This window comes from Lissotriton helveticus, chromosome 4_1 (assembly GCF_964261635.1).
Source record: "Lissotriton helveticus chromosome 4_1, aLisHel1.1, whole genome shotgun sequence".
In the NCBI taxonomy this organism is placed as follows: Eukaryota; Metazoa; Chordata; class Amphibia; order Caudata; family Salamandridae; genus Lissotriton; species Lissotriton helveticus.
Window position 1 is genome coordinate 782,937,173 of NC_136063.1, and position 26,136 is coordinate 782,963,308.

General features: G+C 47.7%; 1 protein-coding gene across 1 annotated transcript in view; it reads right to left on the reverse strand.

Moving 5' to 3' along the window:
* CABYR (calcium binding tyrosine phosphorylation regulated) overlaps window positions 1-26,136 on the reverse strand; it is a 262,867-nt gene that overhangs the window by 136,135 nt on the left and 100,596 nt on the right. The window contains exon 4 of the mRNA XM_078687416.1: window positions 1,352-2,857. Within this exon, the coding sequence (XP_078543542.1) occupies window positions 1,352-2,857 (1,506 nt within the window). The remainder of the gene's footprint in view (window positions 1-1,351; window positions 2,858-26,136) is intronic.

Below are 26,136 nucleotides of genomic sequence, written 5' to 3' on the forward strand. Positions count from 1 at the left end.
GAGCATCAGGCCAACAATGGTCCGTTCATTGTCTGTTACAAATGGCCACATTTATTGGTTTCTAAATGTATTGAACTGCCATCTCATTAGGTACGAAATAGCAGAACCCTGCATAAAGCTTACTCTGAGTCTGTTCAACTCTGTGAACAGAGTTTTCCTTAAATTAGGGCTGTCTAGCAAATATTTCTCCTCTCCTAACTGAGGGAAAGCTATGCTTCTTGAAAGTTCGCATGATCTGTGAAAAGAAAGCTCAACAGCAAAAAACACTGTTCACTATATATGGTACAGCATTAATGTAAAATCTTTTCTCATCTCGAGATTATATGCAGCACTGAAAGAGGACGGACACATTGACATGGCCTATGTTCGCAAAAGCTGGACCGCGGGTCTGGCGAACCACTAACTGATGGCGAGCGGAAACATGCTTGTGCCCAAGTGAAAGACACCACTAGTAATGTGCATTGTAAACTCACACAGTTCTATTATCTACACCATGCTTATTTCACGCTGCAGCATTTGCATAGCATGTTTCCTGACTGCGAAGACAGATGTGCCAGATGAGGTGCGACCAAAGCTACATTTCTCTACGTAACGTGGGAATGCCACAATCTTGAGGTCTACTGGGCTGGAGTGGTGTGGAATCCCTGGAGGGTCACTGGAGCTAAGCTAGAGAGAATGGCTTGCAAGTGTCTCCTTAGCCTTCTGACGATCCCAAAAATGGGCAGATGAGTCACAGACTTGCTTTACTGGGGATGGTGCTAGCTGATTCTCTGGATTAGACCGGAACCTCTCCCCCCAATTGCAGAGGTGGCTGACTGACCTACAGGAATGGACTGTAGCAGAGGAGTGTAGGCTGAAAAGAGTGAGGACTAACGAGAAGGCAAAGTGAGACTCAGAGATATGAGAGGGGATGTTGGAGAATTTGGTGACAGCGGAGGAGGAGGAGGAGGAAGGAGACCCCTGAAGGTGCCCCCTGCTTTGGATGCAGGGTCCCCATAGGAGGATGTGCACAGTTGGTAGTAGTGATAAGTAGGCTAAGGGAGGTGCATGTCCCACCTCTCCTTCCCAGAGTAGAATTTGGAACAAAATATGTCTGCTAGATGGGAGATCTGGTCTGTGCTAATGAAAGATGTAATAGATGGGAAAAGACCCAGGTGTATGACACCTCTCAGTGATGCCCAGTCTGAGCTTCTCATGGCCTGTACATCGCATATGTGTATTGGGGATCATGCTGCACTGTTGAACTGTTGATGTGGTTTCTTCTTTTTGTATTTTCATGTAAAATAACAATAAAGACAATAAACAACAAAAAACATTGTGAGCAAATCTTTATAATGGCAAATGTTCTTACCTTGGTTTGGCATGAGTCCTTGCTGGGGCATATCTGAAATACATGCTTGCTGCATAGCACCAGACTGGATACTCTGGTAAGGATATGTACTTCCATAGCCTTGTGGCGAACGATCTTGCGGCCTAGAACCACCTTGGTTTGGGATTAGAATTTCCTGAGGAATTTGCTCAATATACATTGGACCTCCCTGGTCCATCATATAATTACCAGGAGGTTGGTAAGGAGGTGTTGTACAGGTGGCTTGACCTATTTCAGGGACACGTTGAACCAGCTTGGGTTCCACATTAGCATATGTTTCTGAAGTGGCCCTAACAATTCGGGCCATGGTGTTATCTTGTGCAGGCACGTATGCAGTAGTTGGTTCACAAGGAGGTTCGTAGTAAGTAGGCGTTGGGCAGACCTCTTTGGCTGTAGGCGAAGGCTGCCGTCGCGGGGATGGCACAGTACATACCTCTGGCCCTCCAGTTGGAGTAGGAGTAGGAGAAAGAGTAGGAGTAGGAGTAGGTGTAGCAGGTTGAATAGGACTTGGAGGTTGAGTTGAAGCTGGTGGTGTAATTGACCTAGTTCCGGGAACAGGCGGGGTTAGAACAACACAACCATCAATGTCTGAGCTTTTGGGGCGTGTAACTTCAGGAGTCTTACTCACATCAGATGGTGTAGGGGGACGGGAAGGTGGTTGGGAAGGAGGAACGGAAGCAGGGCGGGAAGCGGGTCGTGAAGCGGCCCGGGATGCAGGCGGAGACGCTGGTTTTGAAATGCATGAGTCTGGTGTGATAGGGCGAGTAGGTACTTCTGGGGGTGGAGAGACTGGTGGTGTCTGTGGCCTAGAAACTGGTTTATCTTCTACAGGACAGGCATCAACGGGTTCTTTTTTAATGTCTTCTTGTTTCATTATTGGCTCTTGTTTTATTATTGGCTCTGGCACTACAGGACAAGAATCAGGTGTCTCTAGTTTTATCTCTACATGTTTCTCTGCTGATGCTGGTCGAGAAGGTGGACGAGAAGTTGGCTGGGAGGGTGGACGGGATGATGGACAGGAGGGTGGACGGGATGGTGGATTGGAGGGTGGACTGGAGGCTGGACGGGAGGGTGGACGGGAGGGTGTACGGGAGGGTGGACTGGAGGGTGGACGGGAGGGTGGACGGGAAGATGGACGAGATGCTGGAGGTGGTTGCTGAGCTGGTAGATCCTCATCACATTTCCAAGGATCATCAGGTGCAGGTACTATTGGGCCAGTTGTACACTTGACCTCCTCTTTTACTTCACAAACATCTGCTTTTTCTGCAGACATCTTACGTTGTATGGGTACTTCGGGCACACACACACCAATGTTCGAAATCTCACGGTTAACAAATGGCTTTTGATCCGTAGCACAGACGTCATCAGGAGGCTTCCCCTCTAGTAATGGAGCACACACTTCTGCAGCTTGTACCACCGTCTCTGTAACAAGCGTGGAACTCCTCTTCGTATCGCATATGTCTTGGTTTTCTTCTGGCCATGTTTCAACTATGTTGAAAGATCAATATGTTACACAGAAATACATTTTTCACTTCCTGAAAAGCTCTTTTTAATTATATGTATTTGCTAAATCCTTATAAAACTATTTCAAAGATTACCGTTCTGTATTTTGCTAAACATTCCCAGCCAGAGAAAAAACGTAAACTTTTTTGCATAAATGTTCATTCTCTTATGATATATACACAGCGATTTACAACTACCACCACCTGGTGAAGAGACCATAAAATACTGCTCAAAATGGCTGCTTTTGAAGGCTTGCAAATAGTAGTGTGCTTATATGTCCCATTCCTCCACCACGCCCCTCCTTTCCCTTCGCATGCCAATCAAACACCTCAGGTCTGTCAATGACTGGCTGGTTTATACTGAGACCCGCTTTGGCGTCTCATACTGATGTTTGGCCGTACTTTGTCTTGTAAACCTTTCCTTTTAGAGTAGGTTACTTAAAAAAAAGAGACTCCAGAACCTCTTTTCTCCATACTGCTGCACAAAAATCCCGTCTGGTCTGTTTCACTAGATTCGAAATGCATTTCCTAGTGGAACTGTCTTCAACAGCTGAGAGATAAAGGCAAAGGAATAGTTATAATATATCAAGAAACTCTTGCTCCAGCACTGCTGACCACTGAATGGTGAGCAGAAAGTGAGAATTGGTGAGGTATTCTGTGAGGCAAAATGGCACAGTCTGTGTGACAGGCTGCTTTTCCACCATCCATTGAGGGGTCAACACCGGCAATTCTACAAGGGTGGTAGTGGTACATCAGAGAGCAAAATTATTTGGTTACCAGATAGTAAATCCTCCACTGTTGTATGATTTGTCCACAGCATGCCGAGAAGGACCAAAGTTGCCTAAAAACCAGATGTCACGTACAATGCTCCCTGAAGGTTCATAACAAGCCAGTGTTTCCCAAACTATGGATCACAAACAGATTTTTGGTGTGTCACGAAAGTCCAAGCAATAAATGAGGATGGCAGTTAAATTTTGAGTTTATCTTTGTCACATTTGCTGCGCTTCTAAGGCAGGGGTTTTGTCAGGATATATTTGACACACTGTTGCTTATCATTTTAACCTGGGGATTGGCGTTTACAAACTCCTCTCACTTTGCAGTCACAGAAAGAAGAGTAAAGTGGACTGTGAAAGGAAAGGCAGTAGTCATTTTTTGTAACACAAATAAATGTAAATACCTGTAAATTAACTGTACACATCAGCAGTTAAGAAAGCTAAAATGCAGGAAATTAATGTGTAATTATGAAATGTGATGGAAACAAAGATTTTAATAGGATCAAAACAAATCAAGACACTTTGGGGCATATTTACAAGCCCCCTAACTCCACAGCAGTGTCACTTTTTTTGACGCTCCGGTGGCATAGCAGCATTCCCCATATTTATAAGTTGGCGCTAAGCGACTTCATGTGGTTTAACACCACCTTCTAAATATTCCCATTCCACTACAGTCTGCTGTGCCAAAGGGACAGGCAATCTGTGTTACAGTGAGCGTTCCACCTCAACACCCATTGCTTTATGATACTGCCCCAGATATTAAAGGCTGGGGCAGCACCAAAAACTAAGGCCAGGTAATATCTGGTCTTAGAAGGGCGATACGAGAAATTATTCATTTCTCCTAGTTTATTGCTATTTCTATGTGTGCTATATTCTGCAGTACACACAGAAAAAATACATCGCCATTATTGATTGTTTATGTGGAGGAAGGCACCTCTGCAGCGCAGGTACCCTAGCAACATGGTGGAAGGGCGCCTGCGCTGGCGCTAGGCAGCTTTTTTAGGACCAGCGGAAACGCAGGTGCGCCTTATTTCTGTAAATACAGGGCATCCCTGCGTTTTGAAAATGTCGGAGCGGGCGTTGCCAAATTTGTCATAACACCGTGCTCTGACATTTTCTTGTAAATATCCCCCTTTATTTGGTGATGCACACATTAAGATAAAGATTCACTGAAACCCAATTTCCACACATTACCATTGTGTGCAAGTTAGTTTTGTCAGTAAAACTATATGTGCGGATTCAGAGCAATATCTATTATTTCACGTAACGCAGCAAGACACCTTGCTGCGATGCATGAGAGAGGGCAGGAATGCACCATATCTATCAAAAGATGGCGCATTCCAGCTCTATGGCTGCGCTTGCGCACAAACTGCTACCTAGTGCCAATGCAGGCACTCTTGAACCATGGTGCAAGGGGGCCTGTGTTGCAGACAATCCCCTGAGGCTTTTTCCTCTTTCCTCGTGGGTGGGGGGAGTAATGTAGTCCACTTCTAAGTGCGCATGTCGATTTGGCCGGTTGTCCTAGGGTGGTCAAACAGACATGCGCACTTAGGTTTCTCTAACCCGGCGGAATTCTACAGCAGGGTTAGAGAAAGGTACAGACTTCCTTGTGCCTTGAGCGGAGTGTAAAACCAGCCCGCTCTGGCCAATCCCCACGCTGCTTTCATAGTATGAGAGCAGCGTCTGCATTGGATGGAGAGTCTGTTGCCCCAGGAACTGCCGGCAGCAGCAGAACGGGGCACAGAAGCGAGAGGCAGCCGCAGCAACATGCATGTAAAAAAAAGTATTCAGCCCCAAACCACCCTCGCTCCCCTTTAGACGCTCCTGCTGCCATGCCGCCCCCACCACTCCATAGTGCCAGTAGCCGCGACTGGGGGAAAAGCAATGCAAGGTAGCGAGACTTAAGCTGCCTAGCGTTACTCCAGATTTACCAAGCCACACTGGGCTATGCGTGGCTTGGTAAATATTCTGGGGCTTATTTATAAGCCCCTTGTGTCGCCTGTGCATCACTTTTTGTGACACTCAGGTCGCGCAGGAGCCTGCTCCATATTTACCAGGTAGCACTAAGCCACTTTTGCTGCCTTGTAAATTTTCCATGTAACGCAGTTTTCTGCATTAAAGGGGCATGAAATGGGTGTTGCTGGGGGTAACCCCAGGAACATCCATGGTTTTTTGACACTGACCCAGATTTACAAGGAATCTTAACTCTAAGGAAGCACCAAAAACCTATGCCTCCCCATGGGATGCGTAAGGGAGGCATAACGAGGAGAAATATCTTTATTTCTCCATAATTTTTTTCTTTCTATGTATGCTGCATTCTGCAGCACACTTGGAAAGAGGAAAAAGCCTGGTGATTGTTTTTGTGCAGACGGTTTCCTTTACTGTACAAAAACAATCATCCCCGCAACGCAGCCACCCTTGCACCGTGGTGTAAAGGTGCCTGAATTGGCGCACAGCAGCTCATTGTGCGCCAGCGCAGGGAAAAAGAACAGGAATGTGCCATATCAGATATATACTGCACATTCCTGCCTTTTTCTTATGCCGTAGGGCAGAGCAGCGGGAAGGCCTGCGACTCTGCCCCACACCAAAAACTCATAAATGAGGCATTCTAGGTTTTGTGTTACCCTTGCACCTTCTTGCGTGGCGCAAGGGCGACACAAATCTTTGATAAATATGACCAATATAATCCATTTCAGTGGAAAATGGGCTGCCTGTAATTAAAAGTGCGCTACCACAGACTATTTTGGATACATTAAAAAATTGCCAATCTCATTTCCATTAAAGGTAGGTGGGTCACACAAATTTGTCGCTCTAAAAATTCCACTGTGGTTCACAAAAGTTTGGGAATCACTGCATTATATAGTAAAATCCAAACACACCGGATTTACCCCAGCATAGAGATACATTCTCAGAGCACCGAGCATTGATCATGTTCTGAGGTACATTCTTCAGGTTGATCTAATCTGGGCCACAGCCGATTACTTAGGTGGATCAGGCTGCCTAGAAATTCTTTGGGATTGGGAGAATAAAATCCATTCATCCAGCCCATTTCTAAGACCTATTGCAGAAAAGAAGTCAGTACTGGTGGTTGCTGAGGTTTACTAATTTTAGAAAAATCCATTAAAAGGGGCAGCGCTATTTCAGTTCTCCCCAACACAGCTGTAAAAAAACGAATCACAGGAAGTTAAATTGAAGTGTTTTTAGGTCTCGCCGATACAGCGCACACACGCTGCTTAGGAAAAAGACCGTTAGAAATCGATTCGGTTTTGCAGTCAAAAACGTGCACGCATTGCATTGCTTTGAATGGCAACGCGTGCAGGTTTGGCGATTCCCTTGCGGAAGCGAGCTTTCAAGCCATCGGTTTGTAATTAACAGATGGTTCCTGCTCGCTCCTGCAAGGGAAACAGGCGCAGGCTCCCTCCTCTCTCCCCTCCCCCTGCTGCCTCTTATCAAACTTGTGTGCGTGCCGTGAAGCAGTCCTGCTTATTTCCGCCTACACTCAAACCCCCTTGGCTGCCTTTGCATTTCTACATTTCTTCTTGTTATCATTTACAGCATTCACACTTATTCTATGACCCTCTCCCGAAGCCCCCTACCATCTCCCACACCCATCTGTCCTCTTGTCCACTCGACCACACCAGCTCCTCCCAGGACGGCAATTACAGGATGCCCCACAGCAGGCAAGTCGGGCGGCCAAAGTTGCTGACAGGCTTCAGGTCCATGGGTTTGGAATTCCTATAGCCCGACGCCCAGGACATATTGTTTGGGGTCAAGGGCAACAAGTTTTCATGTGTATTCTGTCCTTGGGACAAGTAGGCCCAACCCCCTGCAGCACAAACCCTTTGGCTGCCCGTTTGCAGTACCACATTATGGATAAGGGAAGGGCACTGTCTGCAGTTAAGGTAATATTTTTGTCAATATATTATTGCTGTTCAAACTTGTATTTATGGTTCATAAATTTATTAGGGTGAGCACTCCAAGTAAATGTTGTAAGCTCTGACTGCACTACTGACACTGGTTCCAGTATGAAAATGTGTACAAACGTTTTCAAAGTTTAGCAGTACAAAGCTATGTATAATGCTCCATAAATGCTCTCTAATTTGATGCAAATATTTGCAGAAGCTTGAAAGCAAGATTGATGATTATTTTCTTTACAATAAACTCTGTTCATTAAAAAAATTAAAGCAGGAAAAAAACTTTTTGCTAAACTACTATAAACTTTCAGGTACCATTTCTTTTCAGCATCATTTAGTAACATGTGTTGATGCATGCTAGAATTTCCTAAAAATCAGAGTAACCAGTTTCAAAAAGATTATGGGAAACAAAAAGAAACAAGCATTGTCAAAGCCAGGTGGTCTGAAATTGGTGGTCAGCTTTTTAATTTTGGCAATGCGTGTCTTGTTTTGGCATGATTTTTGTAAAACCTTATTGGTATGGGAGCTGCCGGGCCCTCACCATTATAACAAACATTGGCAAAAGCAAAAATTGTTATTGGTCTCAAAAAGCACACACATACCACTTACTATAGGTCTTTATTGACCCTACTAGCTCTGATGATAGTTCTTTGTGACCCAGGTTTTCCTTATTCACATAAATTCTTCAATTGCCTCCCAACCTGAGGCTCATATGTTTATAAAAATGGTGATTAGTGCTAGACAGATATGGGCACTTTCAGAAGAGACCCATTTGCCAGAATGCTGCCGGGTATTTAATCGAGGTGCATTTAATTACTTGGAAATCATGGTAGTGGTCAACATTTCAGTGTTGAATTTTATGTATATCCACAAAAAAGATGTGTGTAGCTTGTACTGGTAATGATAGTATTGGAATATATTGAACTATTTTTATACATAGAATTTTTTAGTTCTTAAAACCGAACTTTTCACTTTTTTGTGCCTAGTTCTGCTCATAATAATGTTTCTGGTACCAAAATTTGCCCGTCAATTACTTTAACATTTCCCAAATATTAAAATTTTCAGTTGAAATGTAATTAAGTGTTTCAGTGGATTCCTAGCTCTGTTTCCCCAGGAGCTCATCTGAAGTTAACAAACCAGAGATGTTGGTGGCCCTGATGTGGGATGCTACCTCGGAGGTGACGTTGCATTCCCACTTCAACCATGCGCCCTGTGATGGGAGTCTTTAATATTCTCTCATCTTTAAAGCAATGTTTTGGCAAGTTCCATGCAGTATTTAAAACTAAGCATGACATGACGACCTGGATTATTAAAATATATCTTCTTTGTTATGTATACATATTTTTAAATTATGTATCAGAAAACCATGCCCATCAGTAGCACTGGTTTACAATAACTGTCTCCCTTTTATTGTTTTTCCTTTGTTTGAAGAGTGCCCTGCACACTAGACTGAAGCCATTTGAGACACTTCACCATCTCCATCTTTTATGTCATGGCTCAGGCGCCTAAAACACAATTTTGTGATTTGGGCCTCTTTGCGCTATGAGCTTACAGAGATGTTGGCTCAACTTGTGGGTTATATTTTTGTTTCTTTAACAGTCTCATAAACCTCTTGATGGTCATTGTGAGAAGTTGCACATTTTAGCCTTCCTCATAACAAGAACAATATTGTAGACAAATATGTACCAGTTATTATTCAAATTGCGTTGCATAGAACATTCAAAATTGTTGCTCAGTTTATGGAGGACTGAAAGTTGACCAACTGTGTCATTCACGGTAGCCTCAAAAGGTTGACCTAACCAGTTAGAGCATACTCACCTTTATTGCCTTGGAAAATGCTGTCAAATTTAGTTTTATCATCATGCATATTGGTAAGTAATCCACTTCCCCGGGATCACAGCTTATTGGACTTTGGACGCAGCTATTACTGGTCTACCGGTTTGTGCCCCCGTCACCCTACCCCTCTTCGTTCCCTCCTTTCATTCGCTGTCTACTTCCCCTGCTCCTACCCCCCTACAATGAATCTCTCCCCTTGCCTGCTTTTTCCCTTACGCATATTGTCCTTATTGCTTGTCTCAACCTAACTTGTAACAATGTAGCTATGCTCTAATAACTGTGTAACCTTTGTAATGATTTAACCTGTAACTATGGTCTGATACTCATGTAAAGTGCTCTGATACCTCCGGGTCTAGCCAGCGCTATATAAAACCTTTCAAATAAATACATAAAATAATTAGTTCTTGGCACTGAACAAAACTACTCTGCGTGCCGATATGCTCCTTGTGAAAGAGCAGAATGCTGTCAGTGAAGCAAGCCGATACAGAGAGAGAGAGAGAGAGAGAGAGAGAGACAGAATTCTAATCAACACAAAAGGTCATGGTCAACCCCAGACCAAATTAGGGGCCCAATTATTAAAGAAAGTCTCAAAAATGCACCCATGGTATATGTCCTTGCATTAAGTGCAGCTATACGGGTTTCGTGAATTCCCAATAATTTACAGAAGTAGGACAAGAAATAATACTCCTCCAAAATATGTGAACTGCATTTTAGCATGAGCAAATTTGCATGTGTAGATTTGCTCATGCGAAAATCTGATTGTTTGCAAGTTCACTTTCCCTCCAGCCACTTTTTTCCCAACTGTGGAAGAAGGTTTACGTCTGCCATTGTCAGGAGTAAATTTCCAACATTTCTTAATATGGGAAAAGATTAGAGAAGAGTTGTTGAAAACCCTTAAACCATGCAAGTTAGTAGGTTTGCACAGACACAAAAGGGCATTCGAACTCTGGAAGAAATGCGTTACTTACCTGTAACTGCAGTTATCCAGTATTAGTGTCTTTCATAGATTCACATGCCTGAATCATTCCCCGTCGTCGAGACGGGAGCCTCCGGTATATAAAAAAGTAATGTCCTAGAGACATACATAGAAAAGAATAGGCCTAAGGATCCCACCTTAGTGTCCTATCCACGTCCTTTTGTAAAAAGGACCAAAATAGAGTAGGCCCAAAGGTCCCACCTTAGTGGCCTATCTGTGTCCTTTTGTAAAAAGGACTAAAGTAAAGAAGCCAACCAATCAGCTACTACCTCCTTCTAGAACCTTCCTGTTAGGAGCCTAGGTCTCTCAGATTTTCTACAGCACCAAGCTAGGTAGGCGTAAACTTGTTAGAGAGATAGGTGAGTCCTTCCAGGGGAGGCGGGAGGGTGCATGTGAATCTATGAAAGACACTAATACTGGATAACTGCAGTTACAGGTAAGTAACGCATTTCTTATCCAGTATTTGGGTGTCTTTCATAGATTCACATGCCTGAATCAGAGTAGCAAGCAATATATTATGCACATTTTTGATGGAACATCATATATGAGTCTGGAGATAATACATATCGTGCGACTGCAAACCACCAAAATGCATTGTCATGTAAATATTAGTAAAAGAATGTGCATACCAGTAAAGGATGGAGGGATGTCGGAAGGCTCACCTCACTGGAATAGATGGCGAAGCACTGCTCGGCCCACTGCTGCATCCTTCATCAGCTCAGTATCCAGGCAATAGTGCCTGGTGAAGGTGTGCGAGGACTTCCAGGTCGCCGCTCTGCAGATGTCCAATACCGGCACTCCAGCAAACAGTGCCGCAGACGTGGACATGGCTCTTGTCGAATGAGCCTTGACTCTTGAGTCCAAAGGTCGTCCAGCCTTGTCATGGCAAAAGGTGATCGCCGAGGAAATCCACCTTGAAATGCCTTTCCTTGGTCTACTAAAGGCAATAAAGAGTTGAGATGATTTACGGAAGTGTTTTGTCTTATCAATGTAGAACTTAAGACACCTCTTCAGATCCAACGAATGTAGGGTTTTCTCGGCTGCAGTGGTAGGATTTGGAAAGAATGACCTGAGTACCACTGGTTCGTTGAGGTGGAAGTCCGAGGGGACTTTCGGAATAAACCGAGGATTAGTTCGTAAAATGACTCTGTCCTCCCTGAACTGCATAAAAGGATCTTGAATTGAGAGAGCCTGCAACTCACTGACCCTTCTGGCAGAAGTCAAAGCCAGGAGGAGGGCCGTTTTCCATGAGAGAAATTTGATGTCTGCCCTATGGATGGGTTCAAAGGGGTGCTTCATTAATTGGTGAAGGACCACATTGAGGTGCCACGACGGAGGGATCGGTCTTGGACGTGGGAAGGACCTGAAGAGACCTTTAAGGAACTGCTTTATAAGTCTGTTTGCCCACAGAGATGGACCCTTAGAAGTCCTGGTGAATCTCGAGATCGCCACCAGATGCACTTTGATCGATGCGTGTGCAAGGCCCGATTGCGCCAGATGTAGTAGGTATGGGAGCAGCTGCTGTGGAGTGATGTGGAAGGGGTGCAAGCCCTCTGCCACGCACCAAGAGCAAAACCTCTTCCATTTTAGTGAGTAAGTTTTATTAGTGCTGTCCGCTCTAGCCTTTGCAAGGACATCTCTGCACTCCTGCGGGATGTTTAGGTGGCTGAATTCCTGGTATTCAGGAGCCAAGCTGATAACTTTAGAGAGCTCAGATTCGGGTGATGTACCTGTCCCTTGGGACATTGTGAGCAGAGCTGGATGTTGACGCAGGCGAATAGGTGGCTGGGCAGAGAGGCGGTGAAGGTCAGTGAACCAGTGCTGCCTCAGCCAGAATGGAGCGATCAGAATCAGAGTGCAGGGCTCCGACTTCATCTTCCTGAGAACCCTGGGTATCAGTGGAAATGGCGGAAAGGCGTACACAAAGACGTTGCGCCATGCGATGGAAAATGCATTTCCGAGGGTTCCTGAGTGGTGATGCCTGCCTGCGAAGCTTGGGCATTTGGCGTTCTCTCTCGTGGCAAAGAGGTCTATTCGTGGAGTTCCCCATTCCGCGAAGATGTGTTTCAGCACTTCCATATCTAGCTCCCATTCGTGGGATGAAGACCCCTCTCTGCTCAGAGCGTCCGCCAAGATATTGTCCTTGCCCGGGACGGACTCCGCTTTCAGCGTTATCCCATGTTCCAGAAGCCAGTTCCAGACTCTTTGCGATTCTCGCGATAGTGAGAGCGATTGCGTCCCCCCCTGCTTGTTCAGGTAGTGCATCGTCGTGGTGTTGTCTGTCCTGACGAGCACTGGGGAGTTTCGGATGCGTGGTAGGAAAGCTTGTAGAGCTAGGAAGACCGCTCTTAGCTCCAATAGGTTTATGTGGAGCTGTGTCTCCTGTTTTGTCCACTTGCCATTGATCTGGAGTTCTTGGAGTACCGCTCCCCAGCCTTCTAGGGATGCGTCCGTTGTTATCACATGTGGCTCTGCGGGAAGCAGGAACGGCAATCCCTGTGACAGGTGTTTGAGCGATCTCCACCACTGTAAGTGGTTGACCATGGTTCGAGTGACTCGTATGCGGTCCTCGAATGATCCTGTACTCTGTGTCCATTGTTTAGTCAGCTCCTCCTGGAGTGGGCGCATCTTGAGGCGGCAGTGGGGAAGGAGGATGATGCCTGAGGACATCATGCCGAGGAGGGACTTGAAGGTGCGGACCGGTAAAGTCTTCCGTGATGCCACTGACGGGGCCAGGGAGATGAGTTTGACTTTTCTTTCCTGAGAGGGAAAAGCCTTGACGCGTTCCGTGTCTAGAGTCGCTCCAAGGAATGTAATGACCTTGTTGGGTACCAGTGTCGACTTCTCGTGGTTGAGGGTCAAACCTAGTCGGTGGAAAATATCTAGACAGGCGCTGGAGGATTTGGCTGCGCCGGTCGGAGATGGTGCCTTTACCAGCCAGTCGTCCAGGTATGGGAAGACCTGGTGTCCTTGTTGATGAAGGAAGGCTGCCACAGGGGAGAGGCATTTGGTAAATATCCGTGGAGCAGATTTGAGGCCAAACGGGAGGACACAAAATTGGTAGTGCTGCCCCGCTACAGCAAACCTGAGGTATTTCCTGTGCCCTTTGAGGATAGGAATATGGTAGTAGGCGTCCTGCAGGTCTAAGGACGTCATGTAGTCCCCTTCCTCCAGTAGTCCCAAGATTTCCTGGAGTGTTACCATACGAAACGATTGCTTCTTTAGGAACACGTTGAGTGCCCTGAGGTCGAGGATTGGTCTCCACTTTTTCCCTTACTTGTGGATCAGGAAGAAGTGAGAGTAGAAGCCTTTTCCTTTGTGAGTTGTTGGAACTCTCTCTATCGCTATCAATTTCCAATTGTTCAGGAAGTGTGTGAGTTTCCCTCCAATCTCTAAAAAATGCAATGGTGGATGGACTGGCCATTGACACAAGTCATTGGCGGTTGCCAGCGGGTCTTCTCTGGTTCTTCCCCCTGTAGTTCGACTTGCCGTAGGAAGTCTGACGCCCTTGCTGCTGTTGTCGCGGTTGGTATTGCGTTTTGTTCTGGCTGTAAGAATAGGAGGACCTGTTCTGGTAGGTGCCTCTATAAGACGATTGTCCTCTATTTCTCTTTCCACGAAAGGACTGGTTTCGTAATTGCAGTGTTCCGAGGGCTTTGGCAGTGTCCGTGTCCTTTTTGATAGTTGTTAAGGCCTCATCAATTTTTTCACCGAAGAGATGCTGGCCGTCGTATGGCATATCAAGAATCTTCGTTTGTACCTCCTGGCGGAAAGAGGTGGCTTTCAGCCAGCCTTGCCTTCTGAGCACAGCAGCACCTGCCAGTTGCCTGAAACCGGTCATGGCGACATCCATAGCTCAGTCAATGAGCTCGGAGGCAGATGTTTGGCCTTCCAAGAGAAGCGAATGAGCCTCCTCTTTTAGATCCTCTGGTAGGTTAGATAGGTAAGGTGCAATATCTGCCCAGAGTTGCCGATTGTAGCGGCCCAGAAGTGCTATTGAATTTGCCACCTTCACCGTCATGGCCGACGTGGTGGAGAAACGCTTGCCAATTGTATCCAGTTTTCTGCCTTCTTTGTCAGGTGGTGTTGACAGAGGCGATGCTGGGTTACGTGAGTTTTTCTGTGCCGCTTGGGTCAATCAATCAATCATGCCATTTGTATAGCGCACTACTCACCCGGGAGGGTCTCAAGGCGCTTGGGGGGAGGGGTATGCTACTGCTCGAACAGCCAGGTCTTGAGTTGTTTCCTGAAGGCGAGATGGTCCTGGGTCAGCCGAAGGTGGATGGGGAGTTCCAAGTCTTAGCAGCCAGGTAAGAGAAGGATCTTCCTCCGGCGGTGGCTCTTCGGATGCGTGGTACGGCTGCGAGGGCGAGGCTGGTGGACCGTAGCTGGCGGGTGGGCGTGTAGAAGGTCAGGCGGTCGTTGAGGTACTTGGGGCCCAGGTCGTGGAGAGACTTGTGTGCGTGGGTGAGGAGCCGGAACGTGATCCTCTTGTAGACGGGGAGCCAGTGCAGGTTCCTCAGGTGGCTGGAGATGTGGCTGTGTCGGGGGACATCCAGGAGGAGTCGGGCGGAGGCGTTCTGGATGCGCTGGAGTCTTTTCTGTAGCTTGGCTGTGGTTCCGGCGTAGAGGGCGTTTCCGTAGTCCAGTCGGCTGGTGACGAGTGCCTGGGTGACAGTCTTCCTGGTCTCGGTCGGGATCCAGCGGAAGATCTTGCGAAGCATACGCAGGGTGTTGAAGCACGATGAGGAGACGGCGTTGACTTGTCTGGTCATCGAGAGGGAGGGGTCCAGGATGAAGCCCAGGTTGCGTGCGTGGTCGGTTGGCTTGGGTGCGGTGCCCAGGGCTGGGGGCCACCAGGAGTCATCCCAGGCGGAGGGCGAAGATCCCAGGATGAGGACTTCCGTCTTGTCCGAGTTCAGTTTCAGGCGGCTGTCCTTCATCCACTCGGCGACGTCTTTCATCCCTTCGTGTAGGCAGGTTCTGGCGGTGTCGGGGTCTCTGGTGAGGGAGAGGATCAGCTGGGTGTCGTCGGCGTAAGAGATGATGTTGAGGTTGTGCTGGCGTGCGATGGCTGCGAGAGGTTTCATGTAGATGTTGAAGAGGGTGGGGCTGAGTGAAGATCCTTGCGGGACGCCGCAGATGACTTCGGTGGCCTCGGAGCAAAACGGGGGGAGGCGGACTCTTTGTGTTCTTCCGGCGAGGAACGAGATGATCTACTCCAGTGCCTTCTCTTGGATACCGATGTTGCTGAGGCGCTGGACTAGGGTGCGGTGGCAGACCGTGTCGAACGCAGAGGAGAGGTCCAGGAGGATGAGGGCCACTGTTTCCCCCTTGTCGAGCAGGGTCCGGATGTAGTCGGTGGCTCCGATGAGGGCGGTCTCGGTGCTGTGGTTGGCTCTGAAGCCGGACTGCGAGGGGTCGAGGGATCCGTTCGTCTCGAGGAAGGCGGTCAGCTGTCTGTTGACGATCTTCTCGATGACTTTAGCAGGAAAAGGGAGGAGCGAGATGGGGCGGAAGTTTTTGAGATCGGTGGGGTCCGCTGTAGGTTTCTTCAGGAGGGCGCTGATCTCGGCGTGCTTCCAGCTCTCCGGGAAGGTGGCGGTGTTGAAGGAGGCGTTGATGATGTTCCGGAGTTGGGGTGCGATGGTGGAGTCGGCCTTGTTGAAGACGTGGTGTGGGCAGGGGTCGGTCGGTGATCCGGAGTGGATGGTGTTCATCGGGCGGGCTGTGTCTTCGGTGGTCACCGTGGTCCAGGTGCGAAGGGTGGCGGTGGGGGGCGTTGGTTTGACGCTTGGGTGCGTGAGTGGGGCGCCGAAGCTGTTGTGGATGTCGGCGATCTTGCGGTGGAAGAACGATGCGAGGGAGTCGCAGAGGTCTTGTGATGGAGTGATGTCGTTGGTGCCGGTGCTGGGGTTGGAGAACTCCTTGACGATAGTGAAGAGCTCTTTGCTGTCGTGGGCGTTGTTGTCCAGTCGCTCCTTCAGGGATTTCTTCTTGGTGGTGCGGATGAGCTGGTGGTGCTTGCGGGTAGCGTGTTTGAGGGCGGTCATGTTGTCGGTGGTCCGGTCGAGGAGCCAGGCTTTCTCGAGGGTGCGGCAGGTCTTCTTGGAGTCCTTGAGGTTGTCGGTGAACCAGGATGCCTTCTTGCTTCTGGGTCTGCTGGGAGGGTTCTTTAGTGGCGCGAGGTCGTCGGCGCAGGCGGTCAGCCACTGTGTGAAGTTGCGGGCTGCTTCGTTGGGGTCCGTTGTGTTGGCGGGTGGGCTCTTGCTGAGGGAGGTGGTGAGCTGGTCTGCGGTGATCTTGCTCCAATTCCTGTGAGGTACCTGTTGCGGGTGGTGGTGGGTCATGGATCTTTTGAAGCTGAAGTGGACGCAGCTGTGGTCGGTCCAGTGGAGTCCAGTGGCGTGGCTGAGGTGATGTACTTGCTGGAAGAGAAGACGGGATCAAGCGTGTGGCCGGCGTAGTGGGTGGGGGTGTTGACCAGTTGCTTGAGTCCGAGGTTGGTGAGGTTTTCCAGCAGGGCGGTGGTGTTGCGGTCCTTGTTGTTCTCCAGGTGGAAGTTGAGGTCCCCGAGGAGGATGTAGTCGGTGGAGGGGAGGGCGTGCGGGCTGATGAAGTCTGTGATGTCTTCGCTGAATTGTGTGCGTGGTCCCGGGGGGTCTGTAGACGAGGGTGCCTCTGTGGGTCGTCTTAGGGTCGGTGTGAATCTGGAAGTGGAGATGTTCGGCTGCGGCGAAGGAGTCGTTGGCGTCGGTCGTGATGCGGATGGTGTTCCTGTGGACAATGGCGATGCCACCTCCGGTCTGGTTGATGCGGTCCCTCCTGATGATCTTGTACCCGTCTGGGATGGCGATGTCGGGTGCAGAGGAGGCGTTCATCCAGGTTTCCGTGAGGAAGGCGACGTCCGGTGATGTAGCGTCGAGGAGGTTCCAGAGTACCACGGCGTGTCTGTGGACGGAGCGGGTTTTGATCAGGATGCACTTGAGGTGGTTGCTGCTGGTGTTTGTCTTGGCGGGTGCGGGGCAGGTTCGGAGGCAGGTGAACTTGCAGGTGCAGCAGGTGAAGGGTCCGTGGGTGCGTCTCGGGGTGGCTCGGCAGCAGGCGTGGGTCCGGCCGGCATTGAGTGCGTTGAGAGTGGCGGCGTCGTAGGTCAGTCGGGTCGTCTTGCCTCGGCGGGGAGGGCCAGGGGTCATGGCGCTGGGCGCGGGCCAGGCGCGGACGGGCGCAGACGGGCTTACCTTCGGCGCTCAATCGGTGCTCCCGCTGCGCGCGTCCGCTGCGCGGTCGCTCTGGGGGCGTCATAAGTAAGGAGCCGGGAGGGAGGAGCAGCTGGGTGGCGGGAGCGGGGCGGCGAATGGAATCACAGGGGGGCGGGCCGCAGGGAGGCAGCGGCGGGAAATTCCAAGAAGCAGCGGGCAGCGGGAAATTCCCAGGAGCAGCAGGAAATTCCCAGGAGCAGCGGGAAATTCCCAGGAGCAACGGGCAGCGAGCGAAGGAATCTGCAGGCAGGAGGCGGCAAAGGCAGGCAGGAGCGGCAGCAGTGAGTGGGGCGACCAAGCCCTGTGGAGGGCTGAGCGGTCATAAAGATTGTTTATGTGCAGGAAGGTCCTCCTTCCTGCACATAAACAATCTTTAAATGCAGTTTTGTAACTTCTGTGTGTGCTGATTAATGCAGCACACACAGAAATTACAAAACAGCATTTTTTTTTATAAATGATTGTTTATGTGCAGGAAGGGGGGCCTTCCTCACATAAACCATCATTGGTGTTTTGCTGTTTCTATGTGTGCTGCGCAACGCAGCATACATGGAAAAAGCAAAAACAAGGAGAAATAAAGCATTCCTCCTCGTTTTGCCTTTTTAAAACTAGGTTTTCCCTGGTCTTACTTTTGGCACTGCCTCCTATTTACGCTTCTCTTGTCGTCAGAGGGCCACGTCAAAATCAATGGATGTTGCAGTGGAACGCCCATCACAACACCCATTGACCGCCCCTTTCATGCTAAGTGTATGTCATGCTGTAGTGGCTTACCGCTGCCTTGTAAATAAGGCAAAGCTTCTATCGCCACCACACCGTCACAAAAAGTGACGCTGTGGTGGCAATAGGGGCGTGTAAATATGCCCCTAAATGTCCTGCTACCATCTACACTATACACACAAACTCAACATGCACAAGGGATATCAGCATATGGGTTTGTATTTTACATGGGAATTTTACATGAGTGGGGTCAATAAGGTACCCTCCTCCTGAAACAATGACGGGTCTGCTCAGTTGTAAGTACGCTGCCACCACTGCAACTGGTCAACAACCCAGGACTTGGAAAGTAGTTCCATGTAAGAAAACAGAATACATGTGGTTTGCCCTTCCAGGTCACAGAACAGGTTCTGGACTTTGGAGACACCATGGACAGACCTAGGGCTCACCACAGAGTCTGCCTTGGGGTGACCTGTGAGGCATGCTGGCGCCGATGAAGTCGCCTTGTATTTTTTATCGAGCCTGGGTACTACTACTGGGATAGAAGCTGGTGTTTGCATCAGTAGTTTTCCTTGCTTCCATATAAAGTCAATGATGGGAATTGACCTGGTTGTCTTTTTAGTTGGTTCCTTGAAGTCGCACAGGAAGCACTCGGTTTCCTGAGTTTCCATAGTCATATGGAATCGTTTGGCTGCACGCTCTACCAGGTTATGGAATCCGCCAATGTCTGCGGGTGGTGATTCCGAGGACTGTGGTTCCGGGGAGGCCGGAGAAGGAGCGATATAGTCCTGATCTGCATCTGGGTCTGACTCGTCGTCACGGACCTCGCCCTCTTCCTGGTCTCTTCCCTCATCATCAGACGAGTGAATTTCTTGTACTGGCTCTTGTTCCCTACTAAGCACCAGTGGTGGCGGCTTGTGTCGGGACAAAGGAGTGGGTGCGGGTACAGCTGTAGATGTAGGCGTTGTGGGTTTCTCTGGAAACCGCTGTTTGTAGTCCTGTATTAAGAATTGCAGGTCTGATACAATAGCTGCTGGTAGACACACCATCGGTGTAACCTGTGTGCGGACTTGAGCGTGGACCGACTGCTCTATATGGTCCACTTCTTCCAGATCCTCGTCAGTGCTTTGGCACTTGACCACCAGGTCTGATGGGCTTGTGGCTTGTGTGTATAACTCCTCCTCCGACTCCTCGCCTTGTAATAGACAGGTTGGAGGTAGCTCTTGCACCTTACTGGGTGACGTCAGGTCTGGCGTAATTGGCCTCCTTGTGATTTTAATGGTGACATGGGATGTCTGTGGCGGGAAGGTATCCATGGCATGAGATAGCAACTCAGACTCTTTCCATTTTCCTGGCGCCGATGACGACGATGCAGGAACAGGGGTCGTCGACGACTGTGTCGACGGTGTCGTCGTCGATATTAACTTCGTCGACGGTATTTTCCCGTCGTCGACTGTGTCCCCGCCGACGACGTTCTCGTCGACGTGTCCTTCGTCGATGGTATTTTCCCCGTCGTCGACGTGTCCTTCGTCGACGGATTTATCGTCGACGGCTTCGACTTCGATGCCGACCTCGTCGTCGACGATGAGGTCTTCGGCGTCGATGGAGTGAATGGAATGGTCGACGACACTGGCATACTCGCCGTCGATGAAGGCGTTGTCCTCGTCGTCGAGGAGGTGGCCGACGATGCTGTCGTCGTCGACGTTGACGCAGTTTTTTGCGCTGGAGAGATAATCGACGCTGTCGTCGTCAAGGTCAGCGGTTGCTTCCTGTTGACAGGAAGATCCTTGCCAGACACTGAGGATTTGCCCTCTGAGGACTTCTTCTTAGGAGGGGTGTCTGAGGGGCTAGGGGAAGTGACCCTTGGCCTCTTCTAGGAAAATTGTGAAGTACCAGAGACACTCTCACCGTCTTCTGACACCAAGTCGTCTCTCCTGTTCTTCAGCCTGTTCAGCCAGAGTAGCAGGCGTCCCTCTCTGTCCTTGAGGGTCTTGTTTGAGAAGGTCCGGCATATTTTGCAGTCCTTGGGTTGATGGTGAGGGTAGAGGCAATACAGGCAGTTTTCATGCTTGTCCTCTACATGTAGCCTTTTCTTTCCACTCGAGGAACAGGCTCTGAAGAGACCCTTTTTCTGGCCATCAGCCATAATGTAATAAGGTTTGGTAAATTTGTTTTTAAAGTAACAAGAGAAAATCCTGAGGAGAACTCAGGTGGAGACTCCCTAGCACAACGTGCAGTAGAAAATCTGAGAGACCTAGGCTCCTAACAGGAAGGTTCTAGAAGGAGGTAGTAGCTGATTGGTTGGCTTCTTTACTTTAGTCCTTTTTACAAAAGGACACAGATAGGCCACTAAGGTGGGACCTTTGGGCCTACTCTATGTTGGTCCTTTTTACAAAAGGACGTGGATAGGACACTAAGGTGGGATCCTTAGGCCTATTCTTTTCTATGTATGTCTCTAGGACATTACTTTTTTATATACCGGAGGCTCCCGTCTCGACGACGGGGAATGATTCAGGCATGTGAATCTATGAAAGACACCCAAATACTGGATAACTATTGCTTACTACTACCTTTCTAGAGGAAGCTGAAATTCAATCCAACATCAGGAAACTGCCAGTTGGATAATTTTTCCCCGCAGGTCTCCCTGAAGCTCCTGAGGAACATGATTTTAAAGTTTCCACACTTTTTTCTGTCTAGTGCCTAAATAACCACATGAGGACACTTCTAAGGCACTTAGGGATTTGCAAGGTGACAGGCAGAAGCCAACAACAAATTCCAGTTGAGGTCCAGTTCCCACTGGTCAGCTGGCTACTTTTAGAAAAAGGCCTCTGAGCTTATTGTGTTCCTTGTAGCCACACATGAATTCTGCGAAGTGACCCCTGGAGTCCACATCTTTCTCCTGGGCACAAAAGGGATCGGGTCCAGTCCTTCAGGGCTACCCTCAGGTCAAGAAAGAAGGTTCAATTCTGTTCTGTTCTCACACATGTCCAGAAAGTGACCTGGAGGGTTCCTGGAGATGCCACATTTATGCCTCGTGGAACCAGCTAGAGGGTGGGGGTGACTCCTGTGTACTCCCTAATCAACAGGGTAAAAATTACCTGAGCCAGCCCTACCCACTTTTTCAGTTTTTCCGGTTTACCTCACTGAGAACAGTTACAAAATGCCTTGCACCAGGGCAGTTTAAAGATGACAAGGGCCTTCGGCCACACTAAACCTGGGCTCTGAGGGTTGTGGGAGAGTAGGTGAGTACACTATGGTAATCACTAGTGTCCACACACATCAAATAGTAAAATCCAGTTTTAAGCCGGCTCTGTAGTCAGAACAACCAGGAGACAGAATTCTGGTAGGAAAAAAGAAGTGTCTTGCTGCACCCAAACAGGGGACACACAATAGTTGTCCCTAGCATCCTGTTTACTCCCTTTCAAGCAATGCAATGTTTTACCAGTGGCTCAGAGAGATGTGACAGCAGGATTAGACACCACTGTACCAACAGGATGGCAGCCCCCACCACTTTGCTGAGCACAGATGGACCATATCTGCCCTTTCAGGTCAACGTGTCAATCACAGTGCCCTTTTGTTATGAGGATTAAATTTAGTCTCTTTTAGTTTTTTGTTTTAATTTAGTATCATTTTCTAGTGGTGTTTGCACATGTTTTCTTATTGCGAGAATGGTCCATGCCTGCATTTATTTCAGTTTGCACATTTAGTTCCAGGGTCACACAATTGATAACATGATGCCTCATTTTAATATTTTGTTGGTTGAACACAACTATTTATTACAAGACAAAGTAAGATGCTACTCTGCACCCTTGACACAGTGTGACAAGCTTGCTTTTTTATTATTTAAACAGTGTCCATGCTAAAGTCTGGGAGAGGTTCACCTCCTGCTGGAGTCATCATGGAACGCTGCTGTGAACTAAAACTGAGATGCTGTCCAGCTGCCCCTGACCTTCATCCTAAGAGGGAAGATCACCATGCAATAAAAGTGTGCAGGTCTATACACTCAAACAGGTGCATTTGTTGATGCACAGAAGTCGCTTCCTGACAAACAGTACTAAAGTTTGGGGTTAGGTCATTCCAATAGGCCTGGCAGATGGGTACTCCCAAAATGCTCTCTTTAGCATAGCCAAATTAGTGATAGATAGGAGTAACTTTAGTAGCATTATGAACAATTATTATGGTTGAATTGTTTGCGTTTTTCACCATTCTAATAATGCTTATAACAATGTGTCTCATCTTTCTGACAATCGCAGTTCATGTTTTATTTAGAAAGATTTGAGCTTTTCAATAAACTTTTGAAAATGTATCATATCTTTTCTTTGTGAAACCATGGGCATGTAAAAGTAACAAACTAAAAGGTTAGATCTGTTCCTTGGGAATCTAAATAGGAGTCATATTCTAGGTTACTGACAACATCTATAACTGAGTAGGTTTAGGAGTTTGGAGGCGGTACTGTGAGCCAGAAAAACAGAGCAATAATTAATAATTATATAAGAAGACTCAGGGCCTGATTTAGATATTGGCGGGAATCCCTCCGCGATGGAGTATACAAGTACTCTGCCAAGCTGACAGTAACCTGTCCACCGTATTTAGATGTGGGCTTGCTGAACCGCCATACGTTTCAACAGACTGTTTCCCATCGCGTTAGTGGTACACCTTCAGCAACACGGCGGACTCCTCCGCTGGCTAACAGTACTCTTTCTCCATCAGGTTTGTGCCGAGCCTCGTTAGATTCCCCCATTTTGCTGGAGTTGTCGTAGCGGCGGTTTGCTGATGGAGTGAGTCCCTGGTACAGTGAAGACTGGCAAGTACTACTTATTAATATGTCAATACAGACATGTGTTGTGTTTGCTTCAAAAATATATGTGGTTAATGTGTCATGCCCCCTTTTTAGGTCGAGCATTCGATATCTCTTGTATATACTTTAGTATATACTTATATGTGTATGTACTTTGCTCTGAAGATCAGCCCTAGGACTTGTCTGCTTCCGCTTAGGGACTTTTCTGTTCAACTGCCTCTATTTAACTGTCTTGATAGAAAACGACTAGTAGAGGTCAGTAAAATAACAGAATTGCTTTCTGCTGAAGTACTTTCTTTTGTTTATTTTTCTGGCAACTGCCTGTATTTAACTTTCTTGACAGAAAACGATCAGCAGAGCTCAGTAAAATACCAGAATCACTTAAGCATTCTCTAGATTCCAGTCCATACAAATTGTCTTCCACGAGCACCCGTAGACAATAATATTTTTTTCAAATCTTGTATTTTCAGTGATACGACCACTGAAGGCCCTGATTTTATATTAAAAACAGAGCTTTGGTTTATACCATTTCCCGCTGAAAGACAATATTTCTCTTCATGTGTTTCCATACCTGGCGTGTCACGCAGTTTGGTGCTTGCTTTCCCACCATGGTAAAGAATAGTAGATGTTTCAGCACCCAGGCTAATGAGCTGCATAGCTAAATACATATAAGGTCCCAAAGGTAAGACCGATTGCATTGCAAATGCTTGTAATATATATTGCATAGCACACAAACAACATGCACACACTATTGAATGCACAACCATAGGCACCACAACAAAAAACTTTTGTTCACATGTCAATAGAGGTGTATTAATTTCCCTTGATAAGTTGTAAAACAAACACTAATCGATTACACATAAGAAAAAAACTGCATGTCTAAAGCAATTGTCCACACTGGATTCATAGTAAGACAAATGTAAGGATTAGTTACTTACCTGTTATCCTAGTTCTCTTCCAGGGGTAACCTCATCAAAGTCATAAGCATTAGAATATTCCCGCCCATGCGCGGGACCCCGGAAACACTACAATATATGTGCCCCACATATATATACCTATACATATATATAAAAATAAGCAACTGCAGCCTCATACACATCAGAGCTGAATCATGCTGTAAGGACTTCCCATCATAACATGAAAACATGCATTAGAAATAGGGAAAAACAACAATAAAACATGTTTTAAAACTGTTTTAATGCTCAGCAGACAGCAGAAAATCTCATAAAGAACTGAAAGCATAGAAAGCTCCCAGGCTGCATTGCAAACCACAGTCTAAAAAGACTGAAAAGCTAACTCATAGCAACATAGAGATAAACTGACGCCGTGCCTTTAAGGCACTCCTGACCCCCAGCTTCCCATCATGGCTCAGGGGTGACAGTTAGGTCAGTTGTTCTTTGCGGAGACTGAAAAAAGCCATGTCACAAAGAATTAACAACATTTCCGAAACATAAAAGTCCTTTGCCCGGGGAGGCGGGAGGGTTGCTTATGAATTTGATGATACCCCTGGAAGAGAACTAGGATTACAGGTAAGTAACTAATCCTTCTCTTCCAGGGGATCCTCATCAATAGTCATAAGCATTAGAATAGAACAGCGAGCCTCACCTCATCTCCCTGTGGGCAAAGGAGCAAAACAGTAATCTAACCAATAAGCTTAGAAGAACTAAGTTTGGACAGATAGATGGCTATCCAAACAGATTCCTCAAGGAGGCTTGGCCCACTTGAGAATCAGCCCTGGAATCGGATTCTAGGCAGTAATGCCTCGTAAAGGTATGAACCGATCTCCAGGTTGCAGCTTTGAAAATTTCTGACATAGGAACATCATGCAAGAAAGCCACTGTGGCCGCTTTCCCCTTACTGGAGTGCGCCTTAGGCGACAACAGCAAGGGTCTTTTCACCAGTTGATAAGGCAATTTAATGCAGGATACGATCATTCTGGAAATGGATCTCTTAGCAGCTGGGAAGCCTGTTCTCATGGCGCCATAATTCACAAATAACTGATCCGTCTTTCTTATGCCCTTGATACGCTCTACGTAGAATTTAAGCACCCTTCTGAGGTCCAAGGAATGCAGCGACCGCTCAGCAGGGGTCGCGGGGTTTGGAAAAAAGGATGGAAGGGAAATGGACTGATTGATATGAAAATCCGACACAACCTTTGGGAGAAAATACGGGTGAGCCCTCAAGACCACTCTGTTATGGTGGAAAACAGTGTAAGGCTCTTTCGCACACAGCGCTTGGATTTCACTTACTCTACGCGCTGATGTAATGGCTACCAGAAAAGCGGCCTTCCAAGACAAATGCTGTAAAGAGGCCCTGTGAATGGGCTCAAAAGGTGGGCCCATTAACTTAGATAGCACCAGGTTCAACTCCCATGGAGGAGAAGGGTTTTGAACAGGGGGATAAACATTCTTCAGCCCCTGTAAGAAGTCCTTGACCACCTGCATTTGGAAAAAGGAGGGTTGGCTAGGTGACTTCCTGAACGCCGTAATGGCTGACAAATGCACCCTGATAGAAGCATACTTTAACCCAGATCTTGCTAAGTACAGAAGGTAAGGAAGAATGACATCCTCCTGTCCCTTCGTAGGGTCGAAGTGATGTCCTCTACACCAAAGAAAAAAACTCTTCCACTTGAACGCATATGACGCTCTTGTTGAGGGTCTCTTAGCCTCTTTTAAAATGTGCATGCAATCTGGAGGCAGCTTCAAGTGTCCGTATTGCAGGACCTCAGGAGCCATGCAGCCAAGTTCAGTGAGGGAAGGTTGGGATGAAGAATCCTCCCGCACATCTTGGTCAGTAGGTCCGGCCTGCAAGGTAGTCTCCTGTGTGGAAGTACCGACAGATGAAGAAGGTCCGGGTACCACCACTGCTGTGGACAGTCTGGAACTATCAGAATCATCTTCATGTTGGATCTGATGAGCTTGGACACCACCTTCGGGATCAGAGGCAGGGGAGGAAAGGTGTATGCAAATGTCTCTGACCAATCCATCAAAAGTGC